The sequence below is a fragment of the Toxorhynchites rutilus genome, chromosome 3, assembly GCF_029784135.1.
Source record: "Toxorhynchites rutilus septentrionalis strain SRP chromosome 3, ASM2978413v1, whole genome shotgun sequence".
NCBI classification, from domain to species: domain Eukaryota; kingdom Metazoa; phylum Arthropoda; class Insecta; order Diptera; family Culicidae; genus Toxorhynchites; species Toxorhynchites rutilus.
Genome location: NC_073746.1, coordinates 241,514,788 through 241,531,205, shown reverse-complemented (window position 1 = coordinate 241,531,205; position 16,418 = coordinate 241,514,788). Strand labels below are relative to the sequence as shown.

Below are 16,418 nucleotides of genomic sequence, written 5' to 3'. Positions count from 1 at the left end.
ACTTTTTTACAGACACTCTTCCCTATATACTTTCGAGTCCATTTCTTATGTTTGTCACGAAAACCTTGGTTTTCTGTCCACAGCTGCAACTTCCTTGCCAAATCAAACACTTTTTGGCAAATTTATCAGCGAAAACGAACTGTCGAACTGTTGCTGTCAAAACACCTCAGATACGTCTACTACGACCGCTGCTATTTAATAACCAGTGATTTCGGATTCTCTTCAACTATACCTACTACTCCACCTCGATATGTACCTCATTTACTTGCAACCATTCAATTCCTGTTTTTCATTTGCAAAGTTTATTTTGGACTTCCGTGATTGTTTGACAGGACTGGTGACTGGTGAGATTAATGGATGGGTCCGGAGTTTTTCTTCATGCGTAATTTTGGAGAGGATCTATAATAGTTTACCTTTTTAGTTTGTTCTACAGGCATGCTTGATTTGACATCCACTCCTTGCAAGAAGAACTCGTCAGATTACATTTAGGTAATGGAAAACTGTTTGACAATATTTAGAGCAAAGTATCACCTCAAATAGTTCCTATTGCAACAAGATAATACCAGCATTCATACTAGTTCAGCTACAAAATTATAGTTCGATGCTCAGAAAATTGATTTGCCTGAACGGTAAGTTCATAGTCCTGATCTAAATCCAGTGGAAAGTACCTAGGAATCCTTGATAGATGGATCTGCTGCGATAGGAAGCAATACACCACCATTGATGAGCATAAAGTGGCCATCTTGTAAGCGTGATGAAATGTAGACCAGAATACTTCAAAGAACTAAGCTCATCAGGATTTTATACGCCACTGAACTTCCAGAGAGATAAATATTAGCACCCATAGAGTAATGCGGGGCAATGGTGCGCACCTAACTGTTGCCAATAACTCTTGAAATAAAAGCAAACAAAATTCCGTTTTCTTACCAAATCGTAACTATATATTGGGTTGGGGAAAAAGAAATGTCGTATTTCGGATCGAAATTTGACGCTTTATTTAACATACTTAAAATCATCCAATTTAAGTCAAATATGCGCCGTTTTATTCGCAAAATGGTTGCCATTTAGAAGGCAACTTCATTATCCTCCCCTTTATAACCCCCCCTCTTTTTTTCATCCCAACAGTTTATTTTATTAGGCTCATTTAGCAATTCAGCTGTAACAGAGCCGAATTCATTCGTGTACATTTTTTTATAAATCATTCTAAGCACCCTCCTTATTTGCAAAAAACTCAGACAGACAGTTTTCGCAAGCCTCTTTTGAGGCCAACTTAGTATCATCAAGAGAGTTTTGCATGGACCGGAAGAGATGATAATCACTTGGAGCCAGGTCCGGGCTATACGGTGGGTGCAATAGGATATCCCATCGAGCTCCCGTAGCTTCTGGCGGGTCATCAATGATGTGTGAGGCCGAGCGTTGTTCTGGTGGAAAACAACACCATTCCTATTGATCATTTCTGGCCGCTTCTGGTCAATCGCCTGCTTCAAACGGTCAAGCTGCTCACAGTAGAGAACCGAGTTGAGGGTCTGGCCATAGTTGAGCAGCTCATAGTGGATAATTCCCTTCCAATCCCACCAAACACACAGCAAAACCTTCCTGGCCGTCAATCCGGGCTTGGAGATGGTTTGGGCCGGCGCACCGCACTTCGACCACGACTTTTTTCGCTTTAGGTCGTCGTACGTGATCCACTTTTCATCACCAGTCACCATCTTCTTCAAAAATGGGTCGAGTTCGTTCCGTTTTAGCAGTGCATCGCAGGCGTTGATTCGGTCCAGAAGATTTTTTTGCGTCAACTCGTGTGGCACCCATACATCCAGTTTTTTTTGGAATCCAACCTTCTGCAAATTGTTCCAAACGGTTTTCTGGTCTTTACCCAGATCCTGGCCAATCGAGCCAATGCTCACATGCCGGTCTACTTGGAAGATTTCAACGATTTTATCGGTTTCCACAACGATTGGCCTACCAGTACGGAGTGTATCTTCGACAGCCACTACACCAGAACGAAATCGATCAAACCAACGCTGTGCTGTGCAAATCGTTACAGTATCGGGTCCATAAACTACACGAATTTTTTCGGCCGCCTTCGATGCAGTTTCACCTCGCAGGTAGTAAAAACGTAAAATATGGCGAATTTTTTGCTTGGTGGACTCCATCTTTGACGCGCTATAACTTGAGGCTGAAAAGGACACTCACAACACTGTCAAAACAACACTTGTAGCACAGATTGTCGTCCTTAAATAACCGTATAGTATGACCCGATGCGATAAGTACAACACAAGATATGTTTAAGTGTTGCCTTATATTGGCAATATACGACATTTCCTTCGAAACGTAGTACAAGCATTTCTCGATATGTGTTTGTAATTGGACAAATAGGGTAAATGATCTTGGTTTGTCCAATTTGGAGTGTTTTTACGCAACTAGTAAATGCAAATCGATTTTTCTTCGTGAAAATCACACATACTCGATACGAGTTTGGGTTTGTTGAAAAGCCCCAAGTCTCTAGTTGCTAATACTACCATAAGGTGTTGAAATTATTCAAATTTTTATGTTTTTTAACGATTTTGCTTAAAGAAGAATTATGATCATGGTTTGACTACCTCTGATCATGGTTTGCCCAAAAAAATGATTATGGTTTGTCCGGTTTTAGAAATCCCCATTTTTGAATGAAAACATTCGAATTCACAATTAGATGTTGCATTTATCATTGCTTGAGTTTACTGTCATCATATTGATTCATTCATAATTTAGGCTTTTTTCAGAATATTGCCGTTTCTTGGACATTTTAGAAGTGTTCACCTCAACACAATCAACACAGAAAAACCATACTTCTGCTATGTGCGAAGCACACCATAAACAAACATAAGCAAACTGCAGCGCGCCAAGTGGTTGCCATAGAAATCATGTGGACAAAACAACATTATTGAATTGGACAACTCATGATCAGAATTGAGTTCATCAAAATGCGTTAATTTAATGGTTTAGCTATGTAAATCCGATACAAATGGTGAGCAAGCATGATGTTTACAATATTTATAAGTGTTGTAATCCAGAAAAGGTCTGAATACGTGCCAAATAATCATCTGGTGATCGATTAAAAGTTAGCTCGAATGAGGGGCGCATTGACACAAATAGAAGGTGTATTTTATAACCCTTAAAACATGTGATTTCGTAAAAATATACTATCAAACTACTATAAATCATGTAAAAGGCAATTTCATTTATATGTTTCGAAACATTCGAAGGCCTTATTTGACACAGGAACGCTGAATTAGAGCATTCAAAAAAGTGGGCAAACCATGATCATATTTTCGACTGGACAAACCAAGATCATTTACCCTACCTATTTTAATACAAAAATACAAATGCGCACCCCTATGGGGCAAAGGTGCGCACTTATTGAATTGAACTTCTGAGATAACTTATACCAAAAATAAATGCTTTATCATCAGAAGCGGGAGAAGCATCATTACTAGAAGGTATTATTTATATAGATCACGTTTATAAATACACAGTTACCTTCACTTGATTGATTTGAAACTCATTGTTGAAAAAAAAACATTATTGATTTGAAGTTCATTGTGAAAACATAAATATAAACATGCATAATGAAAATAAACACATTTTTCATTTCAAATTCATTTCAAATTATTTTTAAGCAATTGTTTATTTTTTATTCCTCATCTTGGATTTCGGTTCTGAGGATTCCGACGCTTTGCCTTGGAGCGCTGTTGCTTCGTTGCGCTGTTGTGGGGTTCGAAGAGACAGACGGTGGCTCCACATGAAGCTAGAAGTCCAATCTCTTCCTGCTAGTTTTGCAACTTTGTTGAATTCATGCTGGAGATTGTTGGCTTCCGAAAAATCGAACGCCATGCGCCATAAATCTTTGAGAGTCATACCATAGAAAACTTTGTCCAGTGGCCTGCAGATCCTCAGACTGCTCACTCGTAAATACCTATGTGAACCGCCCTAGGTGCTCGCTGACACATTCCAGCAGAAGTAGAAATGTCAATAAAAGAAGATTCAAATCATAAATCACTTTCTGATATGAGCCTCTTCCTCAGAGCTGATTCAGAAATACCGAGGTCTGCCGCAATCCGACACTTCGAGACTCGCTCCCGAAGCCTCTATCGGACCATTTGGGCATTTCTGGGGTGCATTTTTTCAAATAAGTTTTCTTCTTGTGGGTCCCGTTAAAAATTTTATAATTTTTTTTCACAGCAAAACGCTAGTGCGAACTTTTGCCCCACAACCTCTGCGCACCTTTGCCCCACAAGCAATTTTTGAACTAATCGAATTTAAAAAAAAAGCTCTTGAAATTTTTCACAAAAACGAATACGCACTATCATCTACTATAGAATGAAGGTTTCCTTGACCGTGTAGTTTCGAACTTTCTAGTTATTTTAGGTAAGTAAATCGTCATCTCCAAAACTGAACAAATTAGATCAAAACATCGCAAAACTCTTTTTACCTCATAACTTTTTGCCACTTTCATGAAATGTATCTTTTTAATGTCTGAGCTGCTGGTGTAATGATGTATCAAACGACTACACTGTTGTCGAAATTTTGTGCTCGTTTGAAGCAATGGTCAATGCGCACCTTTGCCCCGCACTACTCTAACATATTAATTACTTTCAATATTTAACCGTGTATCGATTATTAAAGTAAGTGCAGCTATAGAATATGGACGGTTCAAAATATTGAAAACATTTGTTTGTGACGCATGTTGAAAACACCGTCGGAAACGAACTATGCAAAACATATGTTCTGTCAATACAGAAACATTTTGTTCCATAACACCGATTGCGTTGTAAACATTGGGACCACTTCATTCGCCGTACCAATTCTGTACTTTTGTCTCAAACCAGTAGAAGTTGTTTTTCTCAATTTTGTATTTGAACGATATTCCAAATAGGAATTGTAGGAACTGAGTCTGCTTTCCAAAATGTATTTTTAATAGCCAACGTATCTTTGGAGTCACTTATGTGGTTTATAATTAATTTGAAAATTCGCTTCGTACGACGATCGAGATGGCGAGTTGCGCACATCCTCCGTTTAATTCCCTCTGACTCATTATTTTAATCGTGGCTCATAAACATCACAAGTTTAAGACCAAAACTTGGATCATCCTCGCTCCATCCGAAAAAAAACAATCAGAATCACAATAATGCCCCTCTCTCTCTCTCTCTCTCTCTCTCTCTCTCTCTCGAGTGAATGCATAATAAAATGTCAGACAGCGCATAACTGTCTGCCTCATTTGGTTGACCATTGACAATTGACTTGTGCACAGGGCATTCCGGTGGGGTACTTACCATCGACCTGAGTCAAGCAACTAGTGTACGATGGGGGACACTCGAGCACATACTTGTCCAGTTCCTCCCGATCACGCTCGAAATCTTCACAGGTGGTCACGATGTTCGGTAAACTTCCAAGGCTGGCCCGCTGATGGTGAACGGAGGACGAAGCTGCGGCTGCGGCCATTGCCGTTCGAAAGGGCGCATCACCGCCCTCCCCGCAGACGTAACATCTCCGCGCTTGCACCACTTGCACCAGAGGGACGATGAAAAGCGCTGAAAAGAGACGGAGAGATAGGCAAAAGCGGGAAAATCAGTAACTATGGACAATTAATATTATACAATTGTAGCGATAATAGTTTCTGTGAACACAAGAGTCATTAGCAGGTGATTGCTAATTATTATGTTTAACTTTACACTGTTGGTGACAATTACACAATTAGTTTAAATGGCTAAGCGAATTGGGAGAGCATATCGTGAAATGTGCCAAGCTCGAAACAAGCCAAGTTCAAAACCAGCCAGCTTTAGATATTTTGATACTCTGCCAATCAACGGAACAAGACGAGCATCGGACAACGAGCTGAAGTGAAAATTTTATTTAATTTATTGTGCGAACCAGACTTTTCAAGTATACACAGAGCCAATTTAAGCTATGAATGGCTTCGATATAAATTTACGTGATTGATGACTTCGTTCATCAGCGTGTCGATTGGGTCGGCTTGTTCGCGACACAAAAAATGATATTGATGTCCAGATGTTAAACGAATGATGGCACTGGTGTTATTCATTGAAACTCTCAATTTGGTTTTTGAATGGTTAAATTATGAATGAAATTGAAACTCCACGAGCAGATATTGTGTTGAGTGAAAAACGCGATAGTATCCAATTTGCGACCTATATCCTATGGTTTGCACTGCCATTTCTCGTGCATAGCTTTTATGTCAAGTTCTCTTTCAAAATATCCTTTCAAAGCCGTTTTCAAATTGTTCTACCAGGACGGCTAGAAGTAACGTTGTAACACTAGCAGGTTTCTACTATCCGAGGCGGGGCTATCCGGGTTGAGTGCTTTGCCTAAGTTGACAGCATCCCAGCTTTCTTCTACATACATACATTTTTTTTTCTCCTCTCACTTTTGGTATGGAATATGAAATTTAATCCTATTAAAATCGGTGACGGAAGGGCACTTTGGCATCACCAGGACAGCTTTTTAATTGTACGTACACCATCGGGCGTGGTGCAATCTGATGAAGACATGTTGCTGCAAAATTAGTTTAACAAAACCATGTGGAAGTTTTCTGATTTTATTAATTCCATTTTAATGTACAGGATAATTATAAAATTCATAAAATTTACATTTAGTTTCCTAGGTATTAATTGTCTTGTTTGCAATCGGATAGCTGGACCATTGGATTAATTACTCTGAGTGAAGAATTGAAGCTACAAAAATATGAATCTGTTTGCAACCAAAATATTCACGTTCACGACATTCAAATACGGCGAATTTCAGCCTACCTTGTATTGATAACCTTCCGCTCAAGCGATAGTCGATAAATATGAAACAACACTATCAATGAATACATGTTCATTTTTCATTTGTATCTTCATTTTCGTCATGATATTATTAAATGTCGAAATTGAAGATCACTGCGTGTTAGTGAGAATCTATATATTAGGCTGTCAAAAAAGTCCTGCGGTATTTCCGCGAGGTGTCGGTGTAAGAGCGTAGTTCTAGTTGTATTCATTGTCATACTATAGCTTGTTGGAAAGGTATTTTTGCGCGCTATAATATAGTCGTTGACAGTGTTTTGTTTGGTTAAGTCGTTCGTGAGTTATAGTGTCGCAAATATGGAGCAAAATAAAGAGAAAATCCGACATATTTTACAGTACTACTATGACAAAGGCAAAAATGCCTTGGTACAACCTTTGGCTTTTGTTGAATCATCAGTGGACTGCACAACCTTTGGCCCGTGTATCTGTAAAGAGTGTGTGTATGTATTGTCGCGACTAAGTAAAAGTTTATAGATCGGATAGGACGGATATGAAACAGGGACACAGTAGTAGGAAACATCATTAAACGTTGACATCGGCGTTGCTGAGGAACAGGTATAGATGAAGCAGAAGATCAGGATCACGGCTACCTAAGATATCCCGGACGGGGATATCCGATTGTCTGCCTTGTGCTCTCAGTGCTCTAGAGAGCTGAGAGCGAGCAGCATGGAACCGGATACACGACCAGACAACATGCTCGATGTCGTGGTAGCCATCGCCACAATCACAAAGATTGTTTGCTGCGAGCCCAATGCGATAGAGATGCGCGTTTAGGTTGTAGTGATTGGACATGAGCCGAGATATCACGCGAATGAAATCACGACCTACATTCAATCCCTTAAACCAAGCACTCGTCGAAACCTTAGGGATAATCGTGTGTAACCAACGACCGAACTCATCTTCACTCCACATGCGCTGCCAACTAACGAGTGTGTCCTGACGAGGAATGTGAAAAAATTCATTATAGGCAATTTGCCTTTCAAAAAGTGTGCCTTCTGAAGCGCCCACCTTAGCTAGCGAGTCCGCTTTCTCATTCCCCGGAATCGAGCAATGAGAGGGAACCCATGCTAGGGTAATCTTGAATAATTTTTCGACCAAAACACTCAATAGATGTCTTATTCTTGTTAGGAAATAAGATGAGCGTTTATCAACTTTCATTGAGCGGATTGCCTCTATTGAGCTGAGACTGTCTGAAAAAATAAAATAATGGTCGATGGGCAGTGTTTCAATGATCCCTAGAGGAAAAAAAATCTTTGACCGTATCGACTCATGTGAATCGCTGCTGAATCGCAACAAAATCGACCCGTTTCTGAAGCGGATAGTGACTGGCGATGAATAGTGGGTCACTTACGACAACGTGAAGCGCAAACGGTCGTGGTCGAAGCCCGCTGAAGCGGCTCAGACGGTGGCCAAGCACTCATTAGCGGCCAGGAAGGTTCTGCTGTGTGTTTGGTGGGATTGTCAAGGAATAATCTATTATGAGCTGCTTCCCTATGGCCAAACGCTCAATTCGGACCTGTACTGCCAACAACTGGACCGCTTGAAGGTAGCACTCATGAAGAAGAGGCCATCTTTGATAAACAGAGGCCGCATTGTCTTCCATGAGGACAACGCCAGGCCACACACTTCTTTGGTGACGCGCCAGAAGCACCGGGAGCTCGGATGGGAGGTTTTTTTTTGCATCCGCCGTATAGTCCGGACCTTGCACCAAGTGACTACCACCTGTTTTTGTCCATGGCGAACGAGCTAGGTAGTCAGAAGTTAGCCACAAAAGAGGCCTGTGAAAATTGGCTATCCGAGTTTTTCGCCAATAAGGAAGCGAGCTTCTATAACAGGGGTATTATGAAGTTGGCATCTCGTTGGGAACAAGTCATCGAACAAAAAGGCGCATATTTGACTTAAAACAGATAATTGTAACTAATTTTATGAACAAATGAAAATTCAAAAAAAAACCGCAGGACTTTTTTGACAGCCTAATATATATAAATGGATTTCTGCCTGTCTGTCTGATTCTTATGGACTCGGAAACTACTGAACCGATCGATATGAAAATTGGTGTGTAGGGGATTTTGGGGACGGGGAAGGTTTTCATGATAGATTGAGACCCCTCCCCCTCTCTAAGGCGCCATACAAATGAAACACAAATTTCTGCATTACTCGAGAATTAATCAAGCAGATGCAACCAAATTAGGCATACTCGAGAATTAATCAAGCAAATGCAACTAAATTAGGCATCTGGAGGTTTTAGAGTGCAATAAATGTTTTCATGGTGGTGAGATACTCCTCCCCCTTCTCTTAGGGAGGACTACCATACAAATGAAACACAAATTTCTGTATTACTCGAGAATTAATCAAGCAAACGAAACCAAATTAGGTATATGGAGGTTTTAGGGCGCAATAAATGTTTTAACGATGGTTAGACACTCAACCCCCTCTCTAAGGGGGAGCTGCCATACAAATGAATGACAAATTTCTGCATTACTCGAGAAATAATCAAACAAACGAAACCAAATTTGGCATGTGGAAATTTTAGGGTGCAATAAATGATTTATGCTGGTTAGATACTCCTCCTCCCTCTCTTGTGGGCGTTTACAAAGCGAAAGTTTTAGGGGACACAAAACGTTTCTATGGCGAATAGACACTCCTCCAGTCTCTTTGAGGGGGGAGAGGTGCTGCCAAATAAAGGAAGCACACATTTCCGCATAATTTAAGAATTAATCAAGCGAACGGAACTAAAATTTGGCATGTGGAGGTTTTATGGGGAAGAAACATTTCTAAGGTGGTTCGACACTCCTCCCCCTCTCTTAGGGTGGACTGTCATACAAATGAAAAACAAATTTCTGCATAACTCGAAAACTAATCAAGCAGATGGGGCCAAATTTGGCATGTGAAGATTTTAGGGGACACAAAACGTTTCTATGGTGAATAGATACTCCTCCCCTCTCTCTAAGGGGAGAAGAGGGGAGGGGTCTGTCTTTATTCTATCATATTTTCTGTATCAAACATTTATTTCATGTAACGGAGAAACATGTTATTTGCAAGTGGTTGAAAAATCTTGAACGATAATTGTGTCTGAAAATAATCTGATATTTTAATGATGAGTTTTGGTAGAAGTACAGACAACCCTCCTATAACGCGGTACTCTTTGAGCGCGGTTTCTATATAACGCGGAGACTAAATTGCGACAGCCCTCCTATAACGCGGCCCTCTTAGAGCGCGGTTTCCGTTTAACAACGTACCATCAAATAGCTTTGTTCGATAAAAGCTGGCGAATTTGAACGAAGCAAGGGAGAAGCAATGTAACCACACCAATAGAATTCAATGTGATTGTTTACTTTCACTATTACATACAATTCATACGGCAACATTTCCGCATCCAATATCAACACTACCCTTGTCTTTAGTATTTTTTTGTCTCCATATAACGCGGTACGAATGATGTAATTTCTACTAGTTCTGAGTTTCTTATAAAGCGGTTTCCATACAACGCGATAGATGGTTTCCATACAACGCGCTACGAATTAGCCTGGTTTGTATGGTTAAATCCGAATTTCTTATAACGCGGTTTCCATATAACGCGGAACGCACTCACCGCGCTATAGAAGGGTTGACTGTACTAGGAATTTTTTAGTAAAAGGTAAATTCAGCGGGGTTGATTAGAAGATCAATCAATGAACAGTATTAACAACAACAACAAAAAATTTGGGGGAAACGAAATTTGCCGGGTCAGCTAGTCAAAGTATAAAATTCAACATCAACCAATTGAGAGTGAAATCGATTTATGGTGAGAGAAGGCCATTCGTCACATAAAATTCATATTTTTGGTGACTTTGACATTGAAATGTATAGTATAACTCTTTGACTATGTTTTATGAATCTACTCCCGATTGTCCGGAAATGACATACACCCCCCATCATATGGGTGATGGGTCAAAATAATCGAAATCGGAATACGAATTTCGTATTCCGATGCTATTTTGGCCGCTCAACCGCTCACCGCCGCACATCGGTCAACGCTTAACGAAACCCACAATTATGCCTTTTCCGGATCTCTGGCCCTAAATGTGAAAATGTGAAAATAAAACACGTTCTCAATAAAAATTCACGCCAAGGGATGAAGATCAATTTGGCTTTCGTGAGAATCATCTGAAATTATTGGCAGTAAGGAAAGTGCCTGAATGCAGATTTTACGAAATGCTGTTTTCGTTCAATATACTAGACAAAGTTCACGCGTTTCGACTCTTGTGTTATACTCATTATGACAGATATGATGCTGAGTTTCAACAGAAGAGAATTCATCCAACACGGGAAAAAATTTAATTCCTCCATTCGTAAATAAATTTTGATAATTCGTGGCACTGGATGAATTATACAATAATAAGAACATACATCGATTTGTTATCTTGTTTATCGCTGTAAAGGGGCGTGATGTAAGGAGCGTCGAATTGCAACAAATTTCTTAAACACACGTTGACTGTCAGTGTGAAACCCATTTTTCCAACAGCGAAATCGCTGTCAGCTTGATTTTGCTTCACAGGAAAGCATCACCTTCGGTTCGAGTTGAAATAAATACTTCCATTGTACTCATCCATGAAACTGCGCTTTGTTGAGCTACATTTGAGTTCAAGGAAGAGCTAGATGTAGTTCCAGGGAAGAACATCGTTCACATTGTGTGAACGAGTGGCTGTTGAATTGTTGCCGGAATGGAATCGCCTTTGAAACCTATATTCAATCTGCAATCTGCTGGAGATGCAGTTTGGATGTCAGCTATAGTTCAGAGAAAGGAAAACAGTCAACAACATATCACATTTGTTTCATGAATTTGTAAACGATTCAAGGACAGTTGAGAAGGTGTTAGAGTTTGTAAGAAAATAAAGTTAACAAAGTTGCAATTTCACGAATCGGCTTTGGCATTGAATTGGCACGGAAGCTCCTCTTTTGGGGGAGCATCTGACTATGTTCGAATTCGCATAAATGTTCCTTGCTGCTGCTTCTCTCGAGTTACACTCAATTCACCACAACTTTAAAGGATGCTCGCATTTCAAAACAACTATATTCGTATTGTTTAGCGTTGTGAAAATCGGAATCGTTTTGCGTATATACTTTCAATGACTTTGCTACTGGTCAGACACTGTTCTGTGAACAGAGTTTACAGGTTTCATTTATTGATTCTGCAATCCAACTAATCTTCCAGATAGATAATCATCAAGTAAGTGTGTAATGTCAATATAAGTTTGTAAAAAACTAATACCAGGATACGATGAAATAAACATCATAGCACTTTCATTGCATTATTGTTATTTGATTATCACTGTTGATTCACTATTATGAATGAGAAGATATCCCATCCTAATAGCAAGCTGAATGTACATGTGTGATCTGGTTCCAGAAACGCAAACCACTCCGAAATATAGCACTCAGCAGAAGTAAATATGTTTCGCTCTCTGACTCCTTACCGTTTCGAGTATACGTCACCATGGATGTTGACTGGAACTTGGCAGTTAATAAAATATGAATATCATGCAATTTCAGTTGAAAATATAATTTCCCTAGATGTTTTGACATATGAGCTGCCCCTCCGCGAAGGATTTGCGAGAGCGGAAAAGTGTCCAATAAATGTCTTCAGAACGTCCCATCAATCCAAAATTGGGCAATCATATTTTTTATTGCGATACATTCTACCGTGTGTTTGGTTCACAGAAGCTGATGTACCTTCCGTGACATGATTTCGGTTTAATTCATTTGAAACTGTACCTCAGAATCAAATGTATGATTAATTTCGAAACAAATCACAAGTTATCCGTATTTTTAAATTTAGTGGGCTAAATGAAGTCGATTAGATTCTCTTCAATAACAAAAATGTTATTGAAGGAAATACTCAGTCTTAAACCTTTATTTTCAAATACTTGAAAACTATTATGAAACAGAGAAAATAACGTACATATTTGGTGTGCAAATATGTTTAAATCGCCAATGGCATAAAAGTAAAGCACACATCCTGTGGATTCCGTAAAGGTTGAACATGAAGAAAATTGGACACGTTTTAGTTAGGGTAAAATTATTCGTTTTATTGTTCAATGTATCGTACACTGGGTTTTATGTTTATCGTAAGACCATTGTTTAAGCCCTACTTCATACCAGACTTTTTTCCCGAACACATCTCATCATGTTTTGCGCCAGCTGTTTTTCGACTTATTTGATAGTCAAATCCCATTTTCTCTTGAACTCTCACTTCTCGTTTCATCCTTCCTTTTTATATTGCCATTCAAAATTAGCCAGTATACAACTGTTTGATGGATTTTGAACAGTGACAGTTTGGCAAGTTGGACCAGAAAATGCAAACACCTCATGTTGCCAGTCAATAACCACACTTTTTCAATTAGTTTTTCATTTTTTCAGTTTCAAAATATAAAAGTTTTCAATATTAAATTCAATTTTCGAGTCGGATTTATTAAAGGTGTATTTGAAATACTATTCTTACTAAATAGTTCATTAATTATCCAACAACTTTGTCAAATGTCACATTTTAATCGGACATCCAAATTTTGAGTTACGATGTTCTAAAAAAGATCAACACTTTTGAATACGACTTTTTAAAAAATCAGTCGTCATATGATAATAAAAAAGTTATTTCAGGTAACTTCCATCATAAGTACCAGAAAAAACTTTTGCACATTTAGTGCATCAAAAAAGGGTGACATACAAACAAGTCGCGAAAAGGACCATAATTTTCCCGGGGTGTGTGAAACGTATAATTAACAAGTTTGGCAATGAGTGTTCTTTTCAGGATTTGCCAAGAAGTGTATATAAACCCGATTCTTGTGACACCGGTTTGGACCAAAAAGTCGTGAATTATATTCGTAAGCATCGATCTGCCTGTAGTCGTGACTTGGCCAACAAATTTGGTACCAGCTAGGAATGATTCAGCGGATCAAGAAGAGACATGGTTTGAAAACATACAAGAAGAACTCAGAAACAGGGACATCGTGCTTGAACGAGGGTTCGAATGCTTTATGAACATATTCTGGATAAGCCCAGCCACTGCCTTTTGGTGGAAGACGAGACATATGTCAAAGAGGACTCCAGAACGCTACCGGAGCCTCAGTTCTACAATCAGTTGGGGAAAATTTACCGACTACAGAAACGGATGTTGCGGTGGAAAAAAACGGCCAAAAGGTGCTACTCTGGCAAGCCATTTGCATATGTGGCTTGGGTTCGTCCACTTTTCTCACAAAAGGAATCATAAATTCTCAAAATTTATTTGGACATATGCTCGAAGAAGAGATTGCTTCTATTGTATGAAAAGCATCATCTATTCTGACCATATTTGATAACGGTTTGTTACTCAACTCTCCAGTGGTTTGCAGAAAACAACATCATGTACGGTGAAAATGAGCATCAACCCAACAAATCGTCCCCAACTGAAGAAAACACTGAAGAAAAATCTGGTGGCCAAAAGACGCCCTCGAAAGTTGTGCAACAAGGTTTTGATGAAGTACGAATGATGCATGCTTATGGATTCCAGGCCTGAAATTCTATAGGAGATGTTCAAAACAAATTTAAGCTCGTTTTCACCACGAAGTTCTTAATTTTGAAAGGGATTTGCAACTGTAGACAGAAAATCGAGGTTCTCGTCGAAACAAGACAACGGTCTCGAAAATGTATAGGGAAGAGTGCCTACAGAATCGTCTACTTTCGTTTATTAAGGCTCACGAGGGTCCGGTGAAGTTTTGATCATATTTGGCAAGCTGTCACTATAGTCGAGAGGCTTTTCAGTCGTACCGTGACAATGGGGTTGATTACATTGAACGAGACCTCAATCCTCCCAATGGCCCCCAATTCCGCCCAATCGAAAAGTATTGAGCAAATTTTCATACCCCTTTCCATACCTTCTTCTTCAATGGCACTAACGTTCCTAGAGGAACTTCGCCGTCTCAACGTAGTACGAGGGTCACTATTTATATTTCGGGAATAGGAACAAAAACAAATAGTTAAGCTGCGAATATATTTTTATTGTTTTTCAAAGTACTCGCCACGATGATCGATATACTTTTGCATGCGCTTAAACTAATTTTCAAAGCATTTATTCCAATCGACACGAGCCTTTTTTTTGAGCGATTGTCAAATTATGTGGGATCCAACGTGAACATAATTTTCGCACAACTAAGTGTTCATGTAAAATCGCATATATGCTAGTGGAACTAATGCTTAGGGATGCCTCAATCTCACAATAGGTTACATGACGATCTTGCTTAATCATTTCGTGCACAGCATCGATGTTTTCTGGCACTACAGTCGATTTTAAACTACCTTCACGAAACTCGTCGGACAGCGAACTACGACCACGATTGAATTCATTATACCAGCGATACACAGTGGTTTTTGATGGAGCTTCATCGCCAAAAGTCAAATTAAGTTGATTGACGCACTCTTGTTGTGATAATCCACGTCGAAAGTCGTAAAAAATCATCGCACGAAAATGTTCACGATTCAGTTCCATTTTTTTGCCGAGACCAAACTTTCAACTAAATATAAAATAAACAAATAGCGTCCGTATGACAAAATGTTCTGAGTACGTATATCGTCAAAAATGTCAAACTTTACGATGGAACCGTCAGATGGACTCACATGACATCAGTGTTGCCAATTCCCGAAATATAAATAGTGACCCTCGTATTACTTGCGTCATTTTTATTAGTACTTAGTTGAGATTTCTATGCCAAATAACACGCCTTGAATGCATTCTGAGTGGCAAGCTCTAGAATACGCGTAATCACAGTGCAAGTCGGAGGAAATTTCTTTGACGAAAAATTCCCCCGACCAGAACGGGAATCGAACCCGAACACCCGGCATGTTAGTTATGACGCTAACCACTCGGCCAAGGGAGCACCCTTTCCATACCCCTTCCTCTGTTGTCCACGTGGACATTTTTCCTTATTTTATTAGAATAACTAGCTGACCCGGCAAACTTCGTCTCACCCAAAATTTGTTTTTCGTTATCAATACCTTCAAACATTCACGTTTTCTTACTAAGCGCAAGTTCATGAGTCCAATCGCAGAACTGTTCATTGATTGATCTTCTAATCGACCCCGTTGAATTTACATTTTACTTAAAAAAATCCTAATACTTCTACCAAAACTCATCATTATAATATCAGGTTATTTTCAGACATAATTCTCGTTCAAGATTTTTCAACCACTTGCAAATAACATGTTTCTCCGTTACATGGAATAAATGTTTGATACAGAAAATATGATAGAATAAAGACAGACCCCTCCCCTGTTCTCCCCTTAGAAAGGGGAGAGGAGTGTCCATTCACCATAGAAACGTTTGGTGGCCCCTAAAATCTTCACATGCCATGGCTCCATTTGCTTGATAAGTTTTCGAGTTATGCAGAAATTTGTTTTTCATTTGTGTGGCCTCCTCCTCCTAAAACCTTCACATGCCAAATTTGGTTTCGTTTGCTTGATAAATTCTCGAGTAATACAGAAATTTGTGTTTCATTTGAATGGTTAGACACTTCACCCCCCCTAGAGAGGGGGGTGGAGTGTCTAACCACCATAGAAACATTTATT

General features: G+C 39.4%; 1 protein-coding gene across 1 annotated transcript in view; it reads right to left on the bottom strand.

Moving 5' to 3' along the window:
* LOC129775061 (uncharacterized) overlaps positions 1-16,418 on the bottom strand; it is a 170,693-nt gene that overhangs the window by 13,652 nt on the left and 140,623 nt on the right. The window contains exon 2 of the mRNA XM_055779266.1: positions 5,313-5,570. Coding sequence (XP_055635241.1) covers positions 5,313-5,570 — 258 coding nt within the window. The remainder of the gene's footprint in view (positions 1-5,312; positions 5,571-16,418) is intronic.